Here is a 20000-nt window from a genome sequence, read left to right as displayed (position 1 = left end):
TCGGAGGATCAGGGTTCAAGCCCCTGCACTGCAAAGCTGCCACTACTGGGCCCTTGAGCAAGGCCCTCATCCCTCCCTGCTCCAAAGGGCGCTGTATCATAGCTGCCCCTGCACACCGACCCCAACCTCCTCAGTTGGGATATGTGAAGAAAAGAATTCCACTGTGCTGTAACGTATATGTGGTTATGATAAAGGCTTCTTCTTCTTCTTTAACCCTTTTTCACTCTTAAAATCTTTCTATGTGCCATTTTACATATGATGTTACTTCAGATAATTTTAACACAGAACATTATCATGTCTTATTATAAATAATTATTTGTTCTGTTTAAGGGTATAAGGCCAGGAGGTTATACAAATAAGCACTGGTTTGTAAAATGTGTACTGGTGATATTTCTTTCGTATATTCTTCTTTCCCTGACTTGTGTGTGTGAAAGGACCTCACGAGCGAAATGCGTTCTATGCCTTGCGAAGCTGCCACCAGGTCCTTCATGGTGATAGCGGTGAGTTCTTTTCACCCGACTACCTGTGCTCGAATCCTGCGCTCTGGTGCAACTGGACCATCCAGGTGCAACCTGGGAAACGTATACAGATCTACCTCGAGGACCTGACACCAGAGCACGTGTGCCACCTGAAGACGGATCAGATCCACCTGGATGAGTCTTCAGTGTCAACAAGAGAGAACCGCATCCTGGAGCGCTGCTGGAGCAGCAGCATGTACACGTCCATCTCAAACACGGTGCATGTGGTGCAGCTCATCCGCTCAAACCCGAACCCACCACACCGGGGGTTTTATGGGGTGTACCAGGCCTTTGAGCTGCCAAGAACTCCAGGTAAGGGTGTGGTCTTGGGTTATTTTTTTGTTCTTAGTGTTGTCCATATCTGTGAGGTGCGATTTGGGAATGTCCGTGATGCATTTTGAAAATATTTTTGTTTATTTACATTTGTTTTTAAATTGTATTCTGCTCTCACTTAAGTAATCCGATCCTCACACGACACCTTTTCCCTGAATAAAGCACCACATGATTATATTAGATCTTGATCTATGTGCCCAAGTTGACCTAAGTTTATTTAGACAGGTCTGTTCCTTCTTTTAGATCTAAATAAAGACTTGTCGGAGAAAGAACAAGTCAAAATCATAAAAGCGGAAGCCAAAGACGCAGTGACCGAGATCCCTAAACAGAAAAGCATCTCAAATAATCTGGAGGAAAATGTTTACGATGATGTTGAGGATATCGGAGTCAGCCACAAAATCAACCCTCAGATGAACGAGGTTCTTACGGCCACAACCGGACCTTTTAGAGAGAGCCGGAGGATCAGAGGGGGAGCTAAGGACCAAAAAGTACCCTTTCATGGTGCTGTACCTCTGGATGATGTTGAGGACAGAGTTTCAGCTCCAACAGGAAAACCGAATTGGGAAACTGTAGAGAAGTACACCCCCATGTATGATGATGAACCACATGACTCCCTGGCTCCCACTTATACCACAGTCTCCATCTTCACATCCAGAGGTACCACTGTGACACAGTCTACCAAAAAGAGAGTGGCAAAAAGAAAACCGGTTCTCACACAGTCGTCTCCTACAACTCTTATCGGGACGAAAAATGAGGTTCCACACTTCAGCCAAGCGGCCAATCAGAATCCTGATCATCCATCCGAGCCCTTGAAAGAAGAGCCGCCAACTCCGCTGCTCGAAGATGTTCGTCCGGTCTCCATGGAAACTGACGGTGCATCCGAAGAGCTTGTAGTGAAGAGGCCAAATTCAAAAAAGATTCAACAATCTCACAGAATAAAAGGTACATGTTTTAGTGACTTGGTTAAACCCAGTAGTTCTTCTTATATAGAACAGAAAAAGCTTTTTAAGTTTTTGTATGCTTTAATGAGTTTAAAAATTCTAGTGTATTACTCAATATAAGAATTTTTTCATTTCAAATTTTGGAAAGTGTTTTTATTTTTTAAATTGTGTGCTCGTAATTAAGCTAAACCATCATACCGATTCTTTGAATTGATAATGATGATAAATCCTTCAAATTACAGTATAGTAAGACAAAGAGAGATGAACGGAAATGACGCATAAAATTTCCTTGTTTGGCTTTAAATTTGATCTGATTTAAATCATGCCTAAGGAGCTTTTTTTTATTTTTATTTTAATAATGCTAGTCCTTGTAAAAGACATGAACGGTGAAATCCTTAAAATTTATAATGTAAAATAAAGCAATAAAGTAATCAGTTTTTACAAACTCAGGATGTGGCAACCAAAGAGAATGTGTAAGTGCAGAGTGCGTGTGTGTTTATGATGTACAGAACTATTTCTGTTGTAAGATGTAATAGAATATGATAAAGTATTGGAGATAGAAATGTAGAACTGTGAATTTTTTTCCCCTCAAAATGAACCCTGCTCATTTACAAATCCATAGCTATTTATCTTTAACCTTCCTTTATACTTTTTGTTTTTCTACACAGAGAAATCTCTTCCTGCCCAAAACTTCAGACTTGCAACTGAATCTTCCCCTTTTCCAGGCGGTGAGTGGTGCATTAAAACACCATGGTTTGTGGTCGTGTGTATTTTAGAGTGTATTCAATTTGAGTGATTTCCATTTCCTATTGAAACAGCCACTGACAGATGCCTGGATGGTACAAGTTTTGTACCTTTTATGTATCTTTATTCTGAGCAGTTACAGGGCCTTGCTAGTTGCGTCACCCCCTGATCAGCATTATTAGAATGGTGACCATTAGTAGGAAGGACCCCTGGTGACGTCATAGTACAGTGACTAAAGACTTGCAGCTGTATGTGATCGTAGTTTTAGTCAGTAAATATTTCAGACAGAAAAAAGATAATAAAGCCCAATGGGTTTTGCATCAAAAGCAAGTGTGACTGTCAAAGTGAGAGAAACAGTAATGGCAGATTCTCCAAGATGCTGAGTAAAACTTAACAGCCAACGTCCTTCTAAAACTTTACAACCTGTTTCATAGACTACGGCTCATAAAGAAAAAAAAAGAACGCTAATAAAAAAAACTGCAAACTATTTCCACACTAATTATAGACTTTCAGTTATTACTATTAATTCATATATATATATAATAGAAACTAATTCTCTCTCCGTTGTTTTTTTTTTTTGTTCTCCTCTGTGCCCTAGACTGCAGCAGGACTTCAGTCCCCTCGCTCCTGTATGCCGTGTGTTTCCTGCTCTGCTTCCTTATCGTGCTGCTGATGGTGGCGCTGGGTGTGATGTATCGCCGTTCCCACCATGGGACTTTTCTGCCACGTTGCCGATGCAGCAGCAGCAACTTTTCGGACAACGACATCAACAACAACCTGAACTCAGGAAGTGGTGATGACAGAAGTACCTCCAGATCCCTCCCTCCACCACCACCACCCCTCCGCCTGGCTGGTGGAGCCCATGACCTTCCCCTGCTCCGGTTCAGCCCTCTGACGCCACCTGATGGATTTGAGGGCAAACCTCAGAAAGAGAATGACGCGCTTTGAGCTTGCGTCGAGCTGCACTGACATAATTTGGCAGTTGTACTTTTGAAGCATCAGTTTTGTTTAGTTTTTTTATCTATTTTTTAGAGTGTGTTTTGTTACGGAACTTTCATTTCTGCTCGATTCAGCATTATCGTTAGTTAATCGTTTCTTTGCAAGTACTTTTGCAAGTATTCCTAATTTCATGGATTAAGTTTATCCTAATTTTATGTATATGAATATGCTTACAAAAAGCACTGGAACTGCTCCCGTTGTCCTGTGTGTACTTGTGCACTCCGCACCAGTGTCATTAAAGTATTAAAAATCAGGTGTAGTTTCTGAGCCACCTGATGCTGCCCAAGTAAATAAAATAAAAAAATCTTTTGTTTCTCTCCTGTTAATCTCAATCCTGCTGTAATTATGTTAAGGCTTAGCATGAGCAGCTCTGTCGTAGCTCAGGGTAGAGCTAATTTCTACCCCAGAAATGTGTCCCCATTAACTTGAAATGAAAAACTTGTCTACCGTGTGGCAATATTGCAGATCTGTTATTCAGTGTTCACTAATTCTACAAGTCAAAAATAGTCTTGAACTTCATAGACAGCACATTCTTAAAAGCCTAGGAGTGTTTTTGCTCTAAAAATTAGACATCTTTGTCATTAATACAAATTTCAAACTACTTTAGCAAACTGCTACCCTTCTCTTTGTTATTGTCATGAAATTAAACAGGTAGGTCATTTCTATTTCTAGTAGTAATTGAACCATTAATCTTTAAAAAATAAATAATTAATATTAATATTTATTGCCACAAATTGATTTTATTAATTAATTAGGCTCATCATTAAAAAAATAATAATTTCTTTGTTTATTCCTGAACTTTTCACTCAGATGAACACTTTGGGTCAGTTGACATATGGCTATTATTATTTTATTTTATTTTCCCCTTTCAAATGAATATAATTCAGATGGAAAATTTGTGGTTTTTACGTCTTTAAACAGGTTTAAACACACTATACTTTCAGGATTTTAAGGGGGGGAAATGCTCCAAAAGTTTATACTGCCACAAGATGGCGCTAAAACACACCTGGAGCTCATGAAGGCAATAAGTCATGGCTTCTCATGAAACTGAGGCGGCAGCGTAAACCAATCAGATGAGAGCAAGTTCGAGCTACATGTTCAAGCCAATCAAAACGCGATCTAGTCTTTAGGCGCCAAATATTTGGGCGCGAGACCAAGAGAAAAAGTGGATCCTGAGGTAGCTGATGACGTAGCTGATTAGTAATATTGTTAATATTTAATGTTAATATTTACTTGCTTATCTTTTTTTTTTCCTTAAAAAAATGATGAAACTCCGAATTGAAGCCGTGCCAATCTCTGTTTATTGGTGAAAGGCAATTTCTGAGGTAAAACATTGTTAGCTAGCAGACTGATTAGCTTTCGACATATTTTCATTTTTCAGTATAAGCAGTTCTGTTAAAGTTGTGAATTATAGCCGATACATGTCTGTTACATTAAATCTAAAGAATAATCAATACATTTGTTGATGTAAAGATTTAACAAATTACCATAAACATTTTTAAGTTAATTAGCTTGCTAGCTAGCTAGCTAACACGTATTGTTCGTAATGGGTCACATCACTGCATCATATCAGACTTGCTATGTTAGATGTAGTATTCAACAAAAGATGAAAGATTTTGTCTTTAGTTTTAACAAACCTGAGCATACTATTTGTATGCAGACTTGTAGATATGCTTTAATAATTTTTTAATGGATGTTTTTAAGTTCTGTAGACAAGAATGATGAGCGGGGAGGAAAAGGTATTAAAAAGAAAACTCGGTTAAAGAAATTACTTCAACCAATAAGCAGAAAAGTGTCTGTAGAATGTAGCACATTTGCAGTAAGCAGTTCATGTACTGAGGCAATTTTGATTTTATTTAACGTGTGTTTAAAATCAACAACGTTACTTTTTTTTCTATTCTTTAAATATTGCCCCAACTGGAAAACATCATTTCTGTCTTTATTACTTAGAATGAAACTATTAATGTTAACATCACTGTTAACATGACTGAAAATCATGGAGCAATTTTCCAACATTTCCAAGCACTCTAAGGTTCCCTGTTCTCTGAAACCTGGTGTTTATCATTACCTTCAATTATATACCATTTTACAATTAACATTATAGACAGTGGTGTTAGTTTCAGATGTGTTAAAATAAATAGCATATATAACAATTATCTAATTGATGTTCTGAACTGTTCAGTGAGCTCAACAGTGTTAATTAAAATAATCATCTTTTTTAGTGAGTTCTTCTGTTAGCTAAATGCACAATCTGCAAATGAAGCACAAGATGAGGGAATTTTTCTTGGATATCTTCTCAGCAATGTTTATTAGTTTTTTTGTTTAGACAAAGTGAAAGACATCCTCTTTCCCATTGAAATATATAGATCTATTTATATAATCTACTTAACATATATTAATTTCTGTATCATAGCAGGAATAGGAAGCTTCTTTTCAAAGCATGCATTAAAACAACAAAAATAGTATTTTACTTCTGAAAGTACCTCACTACCGTCAAAATTCTTGCATCAGAGCTTACAGTAAAACTGAGTCAACGTTCTCTTAAACTGAAGGCAGTATACAACAATTCATCATTTGTTTATGGATGATAAGAGAAGCCCAGAAATAGCCCCATCACTGGCCATGAAGAAAGCGGTGTTTGATCAGGTATAGCGGGTAGCGTCTATGTACTTTTACACTCAGCAAGGTAGTTGGTGTAGTCCACAGTGGGGCAACTGTTCATGAGCATGTCTTTCCTGTAATAAAGACCAGAATAGATCAAATAATGACTGGTGAACATCTTAAACACAAAATGATGTTGTGAGCTGTAACAGAATAGCGTTATAAAGCTTTGCATTATCACAGTATGGACCAAACTGAAACTGATGATAAACAGAGATGTGATTTATCTTGATAGAGCTGCTGGTAAAATCCTGGATCATTTCCTATAACCACACAACTAAAAATGTATTGAATCAGCAACTGTTTTATTTATTTGTCCAGTCTATCACAATATTTATATTCTATGGTCAGTTTATCCAGCCTCTTCTTCCTGACTGCTTTGTTAGACATGCCAGATTTATTGCTAAACAGCAGCAGCATCAGTTACCACAGTTGTGCAGGGAAATAAAACATTATCTGCTGGCTCAATAAACATTGTAAATCTAATTGCTGAAAGTTTCTCTACAGTATGTACCTCACAGACTTCGTCTTCATGTTTTTATGCTATAAGCCTTTCAACTGATGGCCACAGCAACGAATCTGACTATTTCAGGAGTTTGTATGTCTAAGGTGAAGTTTGTCAGAACAGGCCAAGTGGGGTGTCCAACCATGCCATAATTGGGTATGTAGAGTGACACAAGGGAAAACTAACTAGCTTAGATAGCCTGGCTTCTCAGTGTTTTCAGAGTTTGTCTTGTGACCAAGCCACAAATTTGACTATGGAATACGGTAGTGTATGTTTCTTAAAAATACCTATGCTTCTTATCAATATGTATTGTTTACTTACATTGTCCTTAATAGCCTCGTAGCCTCATCCTTATCACCAGTGACTGGGATTCTGTCAGACCATTTGGGAGAACAAAAAACATATTATTCTCTATAGATTAAATATATCAAACTATATGATGTGATGCTAACATTATGTTTTTCTATTTATGCTTAAATTTAATAGCATGTGTTTTTGACCACTGATTACTCACTTGTAGTTAATGATGGACTGGACACAGCTGATGTCATCAGTGAGGTCGTTATCAATCAGCTCTTTAAAAAGAGATTAAACAGAGAATGTCACCGTGTGTTGGTGTAATTGGCAATGACAAAACCTAAGGTGTAGATAAAAAAAGACAATCTGGCAAGGACTTGTTTATTAAGCTTGATATTTTCTATAACACTCACTATTGCAGGACAGGTTGCAGAGGTTCATGGTGGGTTTTGGGGGTGAGGAGGTGCAGGCGATAACATCGGCCACCTGGAACAGTCCATATAGGGTCCACTGTCCATTGATCCCTCTTCTTTTACGGGACATTATCATCGAGGAGTTGAATTTGGGAGGAGGTGGTGGTGGAGGCATCACATTTTCAGTAGCCGATTTGTTGGCACCGAGTAGCATTTCTTCCAGGGACTGGTTGAGCTTGGGCTCAGGAGTTGAGTGCATGATTTTAGGGGTAGGGGGGTTAGTGGTGGCAAAATTAGAGGCTGTTGCAGGGGGTTTGGTGTTGGCCAAAGTGGAGGATTTAGGAGGGGGTTTAGTGGTGGCCAAAGTGGAGGATTTAGGAGGGGGTTTAGTGGTGGCCAAAGTGGAGGATTTAGGAGGGGGTTTAGTGGTGGCCAAAGTGGAGTATTTAGGAGGGGGTTTAGTGGTGGCCAAAGTGGAGTATTTAGGAGGGGGTTTAGTGGTGGCCAAAGTGGAGGATTTAGGAGGGGGTTTAGTTGTGGCCAAAGTGGAGTATTTAGGAGGGGGTTTAGTGGTGGCCAAAGTGGAGGATTTAGGAGGGGGTTTAGTGGTGGCCAAAGTGGAGGATTTAGGAGGGGGTTTAGTGGTGGCCAAAGTGGAGGATTTAGGAGGGGGTTTAGTGGTGGTGTTAAGGGTCTTGGGAGTTGTGGGAACACCTCTGGTCTTACGCTCTCTAGGGGGAACTCGTGAAGGGCCCTGAATGATGCAGCTGGTATTAAAATGCGATGACATGTCTACATGGCACACGACTGTACAAAGGAAGGAAAAGGGAAATTAGGTCTATGGGGCAGAGATAAATACCCTGATCTATGTAATATCTCCCATTTCATCGTAGAACTCTGTATTTTACACTGTTCAATAACCTGATATGGAAACCTTTTTATATATATATTACTTTGGAAAAAGTTTTGAGGCAAAGCAAAAATACAATAATGCTCCAATTTGTGTTTTTAAGTTAGAAATGAATAAAAGTAACAAACAAATACAAGCTTAATCAGTTAAGGAATTGAATGCATTCTACAGGTGAAAGGACAGCTGCTAGGAAGCTATTTTAGGTGTGTTAACTTCAGAGCACCAGCGTCACTTTCATGGCATAAAGGACTTTATTGTTCCACAGGTTCTTTTAAACTTCAATAGAACTTTTTATGTATGAAATGAAAGAAAATAAATTTTGCCTTTCTACTGTCAGGGGAGACAATTACTTGTTTAATAGTTTTTTGTTGTTGTTTTTTTCATGTATTGTGAGTATTGTAGTGTATAAGATATTTATCGTGTATTGTCGTATTAGTGAACATGTCTTCATAGTCCTTGCTAATTTTTCATTTAATATATTTTCCTTGCAAATTTTTCGATTTTAAAAAATCAAGTCATCGACTTTTGTCTTTTCTTTTCGGTAAATTTGCTAGCTTTTTTCTTCTTGATGCCTCACTAGCACTTATTAAATATAAACAAACAGTGAAGCACATTCTAGTTTGGTCAAGTGTCAAAACAACTATATATATCAGTTCAGTTTAAAGTAACACATTATGTCATCATAATAATAATAATAATAATAATAATAATAATAATAATAATAATAATAATAAATTAAGTACTTCAATATGTTATTAAATGTGCATTCTGGAAGATGGGGAATTAGGAAATTTAACTTATATCAAGTTAAAAAATAAGCAAAAGTTTGTACTGGTGTCCCGTAACTGTAACTGGTAAGTTCTTCAGTTGTCATGAATAATTCTTGTATTAGAGCGAACTCAGGCCAGATGTAGACTTGTAAAAAAAAAAAAAAAGAAGAACTCACGTTCTGCCACTAGTTTTTCCCGGTTCATCACATCTTCAGGTATAGCAGACATTAGTTGATCCACTAGGTAGCACTTGGGCACCAGCAGGCCATCACTCGCAATTGGGATCAGTAACAGCAGAACCGCCAACATCTCCAGTTCGATGCGGAGCCCCATTTTGCAGTCTGTATGTGCGTGTACGAGCCTGTGGGTCTATTTATTTGTTTCCTGAGTCACAAAGGCTCCCAGGTCAGGTGATATGCAAATGGTGAAAAAAAAAGATGAGCTAATGCTACTTTGCAAAGGCAGACTCACCCACCCAAAAAGAAGAGAGGAAAAACAAAGAAGGTCCTGGGATTTTGAATGTCATTCTCTGTGACTTGGCTTTAAAACACAGAGTCACAGAGATTCAGATCTTTGGATTGTTTTTTTTTTGTGTAAAGTATAAACCAAAAGAAAAGAAAAAAGTTGTAGTTTTAATTTTTAAAGTACAATAACATGCTGAGGTACATTAGCTGTCACATTGCATTAGCTAGACACATTGGTGCACACTGGAGGTTTTACTTACTCAGTTGGCTAGCTAATGTATCTCTCACTTATTAGCTAAGGTAGAGTTTTGTTCAAACCTGACAAATGACAGTCCAGATTTTTTTTCTATTTCATTGTTATTGTTCTGTGAAGGATTTTCAGTAGATGTTGCAGTGCGGCTGTATGGATGTGTTCATTCAGCTATAAGAACATTAGTGCATTCAGACTCTGATGTTGGGTGAGGAGGTCTGCGGTGGGGTTGAGGTCAGGGTGCTGTGCAGGACACTCCAGTTTTTAGGTCTTCTACAACAACTTGATAAACCATGGGCACAAGGAGTTCATGCAGTGTGTATGTGTGTATGTGCATATGTGCGTGTGTGTATGTGCATGTATGTATGTGTGTATGTGCGTGTGTGTATGTGTGTGTGTATGTGCATATGTGCGTGTGTGTATGTGTGTATGAGCATGTATGTATGTGTGTATGTGCATGTATGTATGTGTGTATGTGCGTGTGTGTATGTGCGTGTGGGTATGTGTGTATGTGCGTGTGTGTATGTATGTGTGTATGTGCATGTATGTATGTGTGTATGTGCGTGTGTGCATGTGTGTATGTGTGTATGTGCATGTGTGTATGTGCATGTATGTATGTGTGTATGTGTGTATGTGCATGTATGTGTGTGTGTATGTGCATGCATGTGTGTGTGTATGTGCATGCATGTGTGTGTGTATGTGCAGGTGTGTGTATGTGTGATAGTGTGTGTGTGTATGTGCATATGTGCGTGTGTGTATGTGTGTATGTGCAGGTGTGTGTGTATGTGCAGGTGTGTGTATGTGCGTGTATGTATGTTTGTATGTGCATTTATGTATGTGTGTATGTGTGTATGTGCATGTATGTATGTGTGTATGTGCAGGTGTGTGTATGTGCGTGTGTGTATGTGTGATAGTGCGTGTGTGTATGTGTGTATGTGCGTGCATGTATGTGTGTATGTGCATGTATGTATGTGTGTATGTGCAGGTGTGTGTATGTGCGTGTATGTATGTTTGTATGTGCATTTATGTATGTGTGTATGTGTGTATGTGCGTGTATGTATGTTTGTATGTGCATTTATGTATGTGTGTATGTGTGTATGTGCATGTATGTATGTGTGTATGTGCAGGTGTGTGTATGTGCGTGTGTGTATGTGTGATAGTGCGTGTGTGTATGTGCATATGTGCGTGTGTGTATGTGTGTATGTGCGGGTGTGTATGTGTGTATGTGCGTGTGTGTATGTGCGGGTGTGTCTATGTGCGTATGTGTATGTACGTGTGTAAGTGGATGTGCGTGTGTGTATGCGCAGGATTTCATGATTTTGCGATTGCAAAACGAAGCATACTCTGCCATATTTGGATGGAATTTAAATCAAAGCTGAGATTTGTGTCTTGTTTTTTTAGTGTTCATCTATTTTGGGTTAATGTTCCAGTGAAATCCCATTGAATTTGATTATGTATATTAGTGCACATGCCAAACATTTTATCACCATCGTCATATAAAATGTTTTTTGGGCCAAATAATCACAAAACTCACATCATCTGAGTGAGTGAATGAATGAGTGAGTGAATGAGTGAATGAGTGAGTGAGAGAGAGAGGGGGGGGGGAGAGAGGTGCAAAGTGAATGCAAATGTTTGAACAATGTGCAAATATTCTGAGCAGGGTGTCATGTTGCGCTCAGTAAACAAATGCACTGGAGCATCCACTGCGGGAAATGGAGAAATGCAAAATAAGGTAGGCTATGCAAAGAATGCTTATTTTAAATGTTGTGTAATCGGTCAGTGTGGAAAACTAGTCCTAAGGGTTATTTAGAAAAAAAAAATTTGAAAGGTTTTTAAGATGATCGATTTAGAATATTGATCTAAATATCTTGTCTGTAGGTTTAAAATAATATATAAATGATTTTATAGATCAGAGTTTATAAAACGTATACGGTTACAAATTATTTGACACTTATTTTTTATCCATCTCTTACTGTAAAACTTTTCAGATTGACTTTATAAGCAAATGATATAATATTCTCTCTGGATGGTTCGGCATAGAAAAATACTTTTAGGACTTCTTGTCAAATTTCTAGAACACGTTGAGTAACTTGAGGTCTTGTGACTCAAACAAGCTTGAATTTGATTTATATATCCGAATAAAATTTAAAAAGCTATATAAAAAAAGGAATGATGTACAAATAGTACCAAGGAAACACCTTTAAATACATTTTTTAAATGGTCCACAAAATCTGTAACGCAAAAGTATTAAAAGGGAAATGAACACTTCAGTCACACCGGAAGTATGTGAGATGTTTGATGTTAATTGAATTGATGACTGATCTCTTAAACTCTTCATGTACCTTAAAGGCGGGTCTCCGATTTTTGAAAGCCAATGTCGAAATCACCAAAACAAACACGCCCCTAACCCAAATGGGTCCCACCCCTATATTTATAGCTCCGCCCACACATACATACGTAACCCAGGCAAGTAATGCAAAGAAATGTGTCTTTATCATAGCTGAAGGGAAGAACAATAGGATTGTAGATAAACAAACAAGCAAAAATGACACACAAGCATAATCATGTAAAGGACAAAGGCATATATTAGTTCTGTGTAACAAAGCAAAACCAACGTTACTCACCTATCGAGAAGGAAAAGCGTCTTAAGTAAAGTCGGCCACATATTCACAGGTCGGAGTCTCCCGAGTCAATGACTCCTGAGCTAAACGCTGTTACTACACAAAACACGGTTGTAGCTGCCTCTCTACATTACCACGATAGAAAAGAGGTGTTATTTGTGTAGTAACAGCGTTTAGCTCAGGAGTTATTGACTCGAGAAACTCCAACCTGTGAATATGTGGCCGACTTCCTGCTCCTTCAGTTCTCTCCAGCGCTGGAAAGCTGATCCTATATTAACACGTCCTACTTCTTGTCCTTATCGTAAGCCTTTCTTCGCTTTCTTTCTTTGTTTTTATCCTCCATGTCAATGTTAAAACCGCTTTCTGCTAATGTCACACATGTGCACTGAACACTCTGACAAGCCCCGCCCCTTTCTGCTCATTGGCTACACGTTTGTTTTGATTTTTGTTTATTATTCGGCCCGACTGAACAGGCATAACTGAACAGTGTGTGCAGAGCGGGAGTGTGCGTTGTCCTGCTGACTGAATATCATTATGATGAAGGAGTGAACCTGATCCACACAGATGCCCAGGGTTTCCCAGCAGAACATAACCCAGAGCATCACAAGGCTTCTGTTGGCTTCTTTCTGTGCATCAGTGAGTCTTGTGCTGGTTCATGATTTGTTCCTCATCAGATCATTGGCTCTAGGTAGGTGTTCATTGCTGCAGATTAGTAGGTCTGGCCACAACTATATGCTTGTCCCTTTGTCCACAACTATATGCTTGTCCCTCTGTCCTGCATCCAACACTACAGTCATCTACAAGAAGCCCAATATTTCCTAGACTGACTATTTGCTCTTTCTTTATTTTACTCATGCTAAATTGGGCTAGTTGGATCAATGTGGTCATTGGAATCAAATTATTTTAGAGAAACAATCTCTCTCACTCATTTTCTACCGCTTATCCGAACTACCTCGGGTCATGGGGAGCCTGTGCCTGGACGGAGTGCCAACCCATCACAGGGCACACACACACTCTCATTCACTCACACACACACACACTACAGACAATTTTCCAGAGATGCCAATCAACCTACCATGCATTTCTTTGGACCGGGGGAGGAAACCGGAGTACCCGGAGGAAACCCCCGAGGCACGGGGAGAACATGCAAACTCCACACACACAAGGCGGAGGCGGGAATCGAACCCCCAACCCTGGAGGTGTGAGGCGAACGTGCTAACCACTAAGCCACGGTGCCAGATTAGGATTAATAAAAACACTCTCACTCTCACTCACTCATTTTCTACCGCTTTATCCAAACTACCTCGGGTCACGGGGAGCCTGTGAGAAACTCAGTGACAAACAGACAAACACAATATGAGCGAGAGAGAACATTTTTCTGATACTGCGTATTTTTTACCCACAATTCCTCTCAGGATGAACAACTCTCAGGGAACAGATGGAGCGATTGGACTGACGTATCCTCATGGGAAAGACGGCGGTGTTTTCTCCAACACTAAACCTCCTCACTGTTACGTTTCCTTCACATGCAGTACAACACGTATGCTGTTAAACTACCTCGGAGTTCTACATCATCATGCCTTAGCAAGCTGGTTGTTTGTTTTCGTTTGGTCTTTTGTTCAAATTGCCTGTTGTTATTTCATGAGGTTTTCGCTTCTTAGTTTTTTTTTGTGTCATATCTGAATGTTTTATTTGGACGGTAATACATTTGTTTACAGCAAAAGCCTACCTCATTTCCTGTGTTCCTCATCAGGGCTGGTGTGAGGCGGCTGAGAGGAAACCAGACTGAGCGCCGGTTTATTTACTGATTATCAGGCTATTGGGATATAGAACATGTCCTTAGACGATCTGTGGGTTCGCGTGTAAAGCTGGACATGCACTACAAGCATGTTAAAAAAACAAAACTCAGGCGTCATCGGGCATCAAGGCTAATAAAAACATTAGAAATTTATTAGAAATACTTTTAAGGTAAATGAACATTCATGCTTGACAACAGCTCGGTGGAAGGGTTACACTTATTTGAAGATGAAAATGTAATCATTTAAATTAGGCCTGATGTTTTATTTTATAATTACAGAGGCAAAGAAAGAAAGACGCGTTCTGTAGGTCACATGACCTTATTGGATAATTACACATAATGCACAAGCACAGAGGTTTTACACTGGTGTTAATGTACATTAAATCTGTATGTCTTAAAAGATAGAATAGATTCGGTTTCAACATCTTGACTAAACTAATGCCTTAGTTTTTTTTTTCATAGCTAACACACAGCATTATGTTAATTACTTAAACTTTTGGCGTTACTTATTTGACTAGGCATGAAACAAACATCTTTTTTTTTCAATCTAGACCTTTTCACACCTGAAATATTGTCCTTGGTGATTGTAAACCCTGTATAAACAGGATTCTGGTTTGTGTAAATAAGGTGTCACACTTCACACTGCACACATTCTCTACCTGGAGTTAACAATGAATCCTGGCTCTTCATAATCTGACGTTGCACACTGTACATACCTAAACCTTATTTGCATATTTACACATCAACATAAATCCAGCGTGTGACCAGTTTAACCCTTGTACGTTGTTCGGGTCTGTGGGACTCATATCCATAAACATCAACAGTTTTGAAAAATTTTGCTTCCTTGTAAATATGTTGATTTTTTTCCCACTCATAACTTGATTAAATTTGATTTCCTTTTTAAAATTTTTTTTATTACATTTTATTAAAAAACAACTTAAAACAAGTAGCTCTTTAATTAAAAAATGTGATTTAATAAAGGTAAAGGGCAAATATTAACCTGTTATATATGCTGTTTATATTGCTTGTAATTGGGATGAAGTAAACATCTGTAGAGTTTTATAACATAAAATTTTTGATTGTGTTGAATTAAAAACCCAAAAATACAGCGGGTCAAACAGACCCACGATCACTGGCTGAGTAACAAAACTACGAACAACACACAAGGGTTAAAAAACATCTCGTCTCACGCTTTCACATTACTGAGGGAAAAACGTTCAGGTCTGTGGTTCTGCACCAGAGCAGTTTCTGTTATCTTTCACAATTTCATCATCTTTTTTGTATTTATAAGTTTGTTGATCAGCAGTTTGTTCGTTAATATTCGACTTCTGCTAATGTTTCGGCACAATGTATTTCCCCCTCTCTACGGCTGATGATCGGTGTTTTGCCGCCTGACTCCATCTACCATCTACTCCATCATTCTGGTTTTCACCTTATATGGGTTTTTTCATGCGCTGTTCCATTTCTGATTGGGTGTCTTTTGCTACGTGACTAGTAGTGACATTCTAATAGCAAATCATTTCACACTGTACACGTGACATGAAGTTAACACTGTTAAAGCCATCTGATCCTTAATTACATTTAAACGTTCATTTTACCCGTGGATAAATTCAGGGTTTTTATTTTACGACAGTAACCCAGGGTAAAGAGCGATGTGAAAAGCCCTAATATGAGCATTTACTGCCTGCTCCATTAGTAGGGTGAAAGGGAAACATTATATGATGGTGACGATACAGAATTGTCCTCTAGGATAAAAGTCTCAATAAGTGTACCATCACCTCCAGACTACTGAAAATTGTTCCACATATTTGTGACTCTCAGTTACACGTAATGCCCTCTGGATTTGAGTTCTGGACAAAGTTTGGCTTCAAGGTCTTCCATCTTTATGCACTCCACATCTTTGCCGCTGGTGAGACTGGCAGCGCGGGTTATCTTTGTCAGGGTTTCCTCGTAGGGAGGTGGAAGGTAGACCATGAGAAAAACGCCATCGGACGTGTCGGAGCTGGTGCTGTTCAGACGCTCGGCATTGGCTGTGAGTGAAGCCAGAATCTCAGCACTGCTGTCTGTATCTTGAAGATCCAGCGCAATGATGTTGGCCAAACTGAGCTTGCTGCGTGAGCATCTCTGGTAGATCAGGAAGGCTGTGAGGCAGAAGATGAAAAGCAACACCAGTGGGAGGATAACGTACAAGACGATCTCAGTCTTCGCATCCTGGTCGGTTAAGAGCTCGTTCCAGTGGTAACCCTGCACACAAAGGTATACAGAGGTAAAAGTCTAAGTTTAGTCTATTTTGTTTGTTAATTAAATAAATAGCTCTAAAAAAAAATCATATGTTTTATTGCATTAATGTTAATCAGATAATGTTGCATTTCAGATAGATTAGACTCTAATCCCTGGAAATCCTTCTGGTTTGCTGTCTCGTTGGATGACCTTACATCAAGCTCATTTTTTCCCCCCAAACGTAAGCAGGTACAATAGGGAAAATGGTGAAACATTGTGTGTGTGTGTGTGTATGTGTGTGTATACACCACTACAAACACGATTATGACCGAGATGACAGAGCAACAGTGAGTTAGGGAAGGAACCAAGCACATATCTGAACAGTTCAGAGTGGACGATCTCACTTCGTCTTTGCATTGACACCCTGGCACAACCATCTAATCGGGAAAGCAAAAACTCAACTGAAAGTTTATAGATAGATCTACTCTGATCTATCCATCCATCCATCCATCCATCCATCCATCCATCCATCCATCCATCCATCCATCCATCCATCCATCCATCCATCCATCCATCCATTCATTCATTCATTTTCTACCGCTTTAACCGAACTTCTCCGGTCACGGGGAGCCTGTACCTATCTCAGGCGTCATCGGGCATCGAGGCAGGATACACCCTGGACGGAGTGACAACCCATCGCAGTTTATTTATTTATTTGTTTGTTTATTTATTTTGGCATCAAGCCTTCATACCATGAACATCATAATGTTACAGTGCCATGGTTCTCAAAACAAGGTCTAGACCGGAAACCACACTACATACTAATAAAAATAGATGGTGATAAAATCAAGTAACCAGCACCAATTATTAACAAATTATTATTGTACATATGTGAATCTTTTCAAAATTAAAAGCCCTGTTGTTTTTTTTGCCCTTTTTTGCAGACTTTGAGTCTAAACATTCCCTCGGTGTGTAAACCATTGCTCAGAGCGAGTTCAGCACCACGTCCAGTGCCTCGTCTCCCACCACTCCATCTACCCCTCCAGATCTCCTCATGCTCGCAATTAACGAACAACTCTGCTGATGATTATATCAACTGATTTGTTACAAACATAGCTACAGAAATCAATCTAACTCCTACTGAGGTGTCTGTAATGAAGATGTGTTGGTGCAGTAAAACTAGAACTAAATACACTTCTCTGTAAAGAACCATAAATTTGGAGGAAAAGGAGGAGGAAGGTTGGAGGAAAGAAAGAAAGTATGGAAAGAAGGAAGGATGGAAGAAAGAACAGAGAAAAGAGACCAAATTTTATAGGAGTGACTCCCTTCATCCACATGCAAGCACTGATGCACTGACGCTTTATCATTTTCTATACTATTTTTCTCTTTACAGTTAATGTTTTCATGTTAAAAATGAAATAAAGCTCCCTCTTGAATTGATTTATGTTATGATGTGATTTTCTTTCACTTCATACGTCACTGTACAGTATATTTCAGGGTTTGTTGTTAAAATACAGAGAACGAGTATATACGGACGAGTAGAAAAACCGTATACTGTCTGGTTTACCTGCAGCTGCTTTTCCTCAGGAGGTGGTAATGAAGCTCCTGACATCCAGTCATAAGATCCTCTCCCAGCAGGACCGAATTTCAACCAGCTGCTCTCTGGAAACTTTCTCATCCTTTTCACTGAAAAAAATCAGAACCAATAAAGAAAAAGATCTCTATGGCAAACGGATGAGAAGGAAGGAAAAGAGTCTCTTGAGACCGAGCGGAGATTCGAGAGAAGGCTCACAGGATAGGGTTGTTTCTCAAATCCGAGAGAGAAATGATGAGGGAGAGAGAAAGACAAGCAGTTGAGTTAAGGACTCTCTCACATGCTAACACTTGCAGATCAACAGATTCCAGGGCATCGGTCAGCTAAAGCTGTTGCGTGAAAGATAAAAACACAGACAAACTCATCTGTCAGGGATTTGCAGCTGGCCTACTTTTAATAGAGAATGGGTGGAAAAAGGAGGGAGCGACGGCTCGGCTGTCTGTCAATCAACAGCGAGCATGAGCATTGGTGATGAGCACGGGCACGTGGAGTCGACTGTCTGAGGGATAATCAAAACACACTAAGCATTATCTCGTGTGTGTGTGTGTGTGTGTGTGTGTGTGTGTGTGTGTGTGTGTGTGTGTAGGAATTGCGTGGCCTTAACAAACAGATGTTGGCGCCGCTCTGAGAGACCGGATTAGTGAACAGGGTACATCTTTATTTGTGGAAAAACATGAAGAGTCATCAAGCTAAGTAGGACATCTGACCTTTAGTTATTCCAGGGGTCCTGAGCCACGCAGTGGTCTGTGTGGTTAGAAAAAAAACAAATACAAATATAAAAATGATTAGATACAGTGACTGGAGGTCATGTTGAACCCTAGGCTCTGACGGCGTCAGGCACCAAAAGGTCTCCTGACCTGAACATTAAAACTAATCTAATTAAGATTTGTGCATTATGCCAAAACAAATTAATTTTAGTGACCAAAGACAAATCTACTAACACTAAATGTATCTGCACTTATCTAATTGGTTAAACAGGAATACACAAACATACTGTATATCACCTGCAATACACAAACAGACTGCGGTCCGATACAAACACGTGTTGTCATGCTGTAACCTGAAACTGAAATGAACTTCATTTGGATTATATTTAATTTAACTGAAGATCAATCGGAGGCACGGTGGCTTAGTGGTTAGCACTGTGTGGCTTAGTGTGTGTGCCCTGTGATGGGTTGGCACTCCGTCATGGGTGTATCCTGCCTCGACGCCCGTTGACGCCTGAGATAGGCACAGGCTCCCCGTGACCCGAGACGTTCGGATAAGCGGTAGAAAATGAATGAATGAAGATAAATTGTTTGTGAAATACAGTATATGATAGAATTTAAGGCTCTAATATGCCCCCTAGTGGAGTAACTGAGCATTTCTCCTCTTTATTTCAATAAACGGACATCATTACAGTCGTCTGTAACTTTATTACATGTTGATGATTGAACATCTTCCTTATGTCTCAGTCCACAATGGTGTTAATATGAAGCTTAAATAAAAGTAGACACTCAGGACTATAAGTGTTTGTAGTGTTTCATCACTATTTCTGTTTTTCTCTACAATACAAGAGGTGAAATATTCTTAGAAAAGGTAAAAAATAAAAATGCCTGTTATAGTAATGCCTGTCAAAGTGAATGTTGATGTTGAAATCAAACCCATTTCTGCTCACTGAGAGGCTCCAAGCAGCATGTTTTGACCGTTCAGCTTCACGAATCACGTCGTGTCACATTGAATATCAGTGCCTTTTCTTTTTTTAATCAGCTCTAGAGTACCAAAATATGGGATTGTAATGTGATCTAGAGTCACAGCTCAGGGGATTTTCACAGCCACATGACATGCTGCAGAAATTTGTATACTGACGCTGAGCTTTGGAGTGTTTTTGTTTTTTGCAGCACGGCGAGCAGGAGTGTGTATTTACAGAATACACATTTTCTGTTCATTGATCTGTTGGTATTATGCTAATGGTGACATGCA

General features: G+C 39.2%; 3 protein-coding genes and 1 long non-coding RNA gene across 6 annotated transcripts in view; 2 read left to right on the top strand and 2 right to left on the bottom strand.

Moving 5' to 3' along the window:
* The window catches only part of zgc:66455 (uncharacterized protein LOC393502 homolog), a 4581-nt gene extending 737 nt beyond the window's left edge, over positions 1-3844 (top strand). Inside the window, exons 3-6 of one of the 2 annotated variants that reach the window (XM_027178978.2) lie at positions 435-830; positions 1095-1793; positions 2461-2520; positions 3135-3844. In XM_027178978.2, the coding sequence (XP_027034779.2) occupies positions 435-830; positions 1095-1793; positions 2461-2520; positions 3135-3484 (1505 nt within the window). In that variant the 3' untranslated portion in view covers positions 3485-3844. The remainder of the gene's footprint in view (positions 1-434; positions 831-1094; positions 1794-2460; positions 2521-3134) is intronic. The other variant, XM_047803415.1, reaches the window with a different exon arrangement.
* A 1968-nt stretch (positions 3845-5812) lies between these two features.
* On the bottom strand, positions 5813-9449 carry LOC113663611 (mucin-2). Of its 2 annotated transcripts, XM_047802922.1 has the most exons (6): positions 9268-9449; positions 8074-8218; positions 7412-8037; positions 7216-7276; positions 7023-7073; positions 5813-6270 (listed from the first exon to the last, which is right to left on the bottom strand). In XM_047802922.1, the coding sequence occupies exons 1-6, from the start codon at positions 9422-9424 to the stop codon at positions 6198-6200; spliced, it is 1113 nt and encodes a 370-aa protein (XP_047658878.1). In that variant the 5' UTR covers positions 9425-9449; the 3' UTR covers positions 5813-6197. The 2 variants fall into 2 exon arrangements, with proteins under 2 accessions (XP_047658878.1, XP_027034763.2); XM_027178962.2 differs by having other exon boundaries at positions 5816-6270; positions 7412-8218.
* Positions 9450-15254: 5805 nt separating this feature from the next.
* LOC113663680 (small integral membrane protein 28) lies at positions 15255-18553 on the bottom strand. Its single transcript, XM_027179076.2, has 2 exons — positions 18012-18553; positions 15255-16468 (listed from the first exon to the last, which is right to left on the bottom strand). The coding sequence occupies exons 1-2, from the start codon at positions 18120-18122 to the stop codon at positions 16046-16048; spliced, it is 534 nt and encodes a 177-aa protein (XP_027034877.1). The 5' UTR covers positions 18123-18553; the 3' UTR covers positions 15255-16045.
* Positions 16356-17950, top strand: LOC125139415. The gene is made up of 3 exons (XR_007138467.1): positions 16356-16490; positions 16599-16685; positions 17389-17950. It is a non-coding gene; the product is annotated as an uncharacterized LOC125139415 (long non-coding RNA).
* Positions 18554-20000: the final 1447 nt, after the last annotated feature.

This window comes from Tachysurus fulvidraco, chromosome 18 (genome assembly GCF_022655615.1).
Source record: "Tachysurus fulvidraco isolate hzauxx_2018 chromosome 18, HZAU_PFXX_2.0, whole genome shotgun sequence".
NCBI classification, from domain to species: domain Eukaryota; kingdom Metazoa; phylum Chordata; class Actinopteri; order Siluriformes; family Bagridae; genus Tachysurus; species Tachysurus fulvidraco.
This window is presented reverse-complemented; position numbering and strand designations above follow the sequence as displayed.

Excerpts from the sequence above, each read along its gene's own strand:
- LOC113663611 (XM_027178962.2), bottom strand. The coding sequence starts at position 9,424 with ATGGGGCTCCGCATCGAACTGGAGATGTTGGCGGTTCTGCTGTTACTG. Across the intron at positions 7,074-7,215 it reads CAGTCCATCATTAACTACAA|AATCCCAGTCACTGGTGATA; the intron begins GTGAGTAATCAG and ends ATGGTCTGACAG. Across the intron at positions 6,271-7,022 it reads ACGAGGCTATTAAGGACAAT|GAAAGACATGCTCATGAACA; the intron begins GTAAGTAAACAA and ends TCTTTATTACAG.
- LOC113663680 (XM_027179076.2), bottom strand. The coding sequence starts at position 18,122 with ATGAGAAAGTTTCCAGAGAGCAGCTGGTTGAAATTCGGTCCTGCTGGG. Across the intron at positions 16,469-18,011 it reads CTGAGGAAAAGCAGCTGCAG|GGTTACCACTGGAACGAGCT; the intron begins GTAAACCAGACA and ends CTTTGTGTGCAG.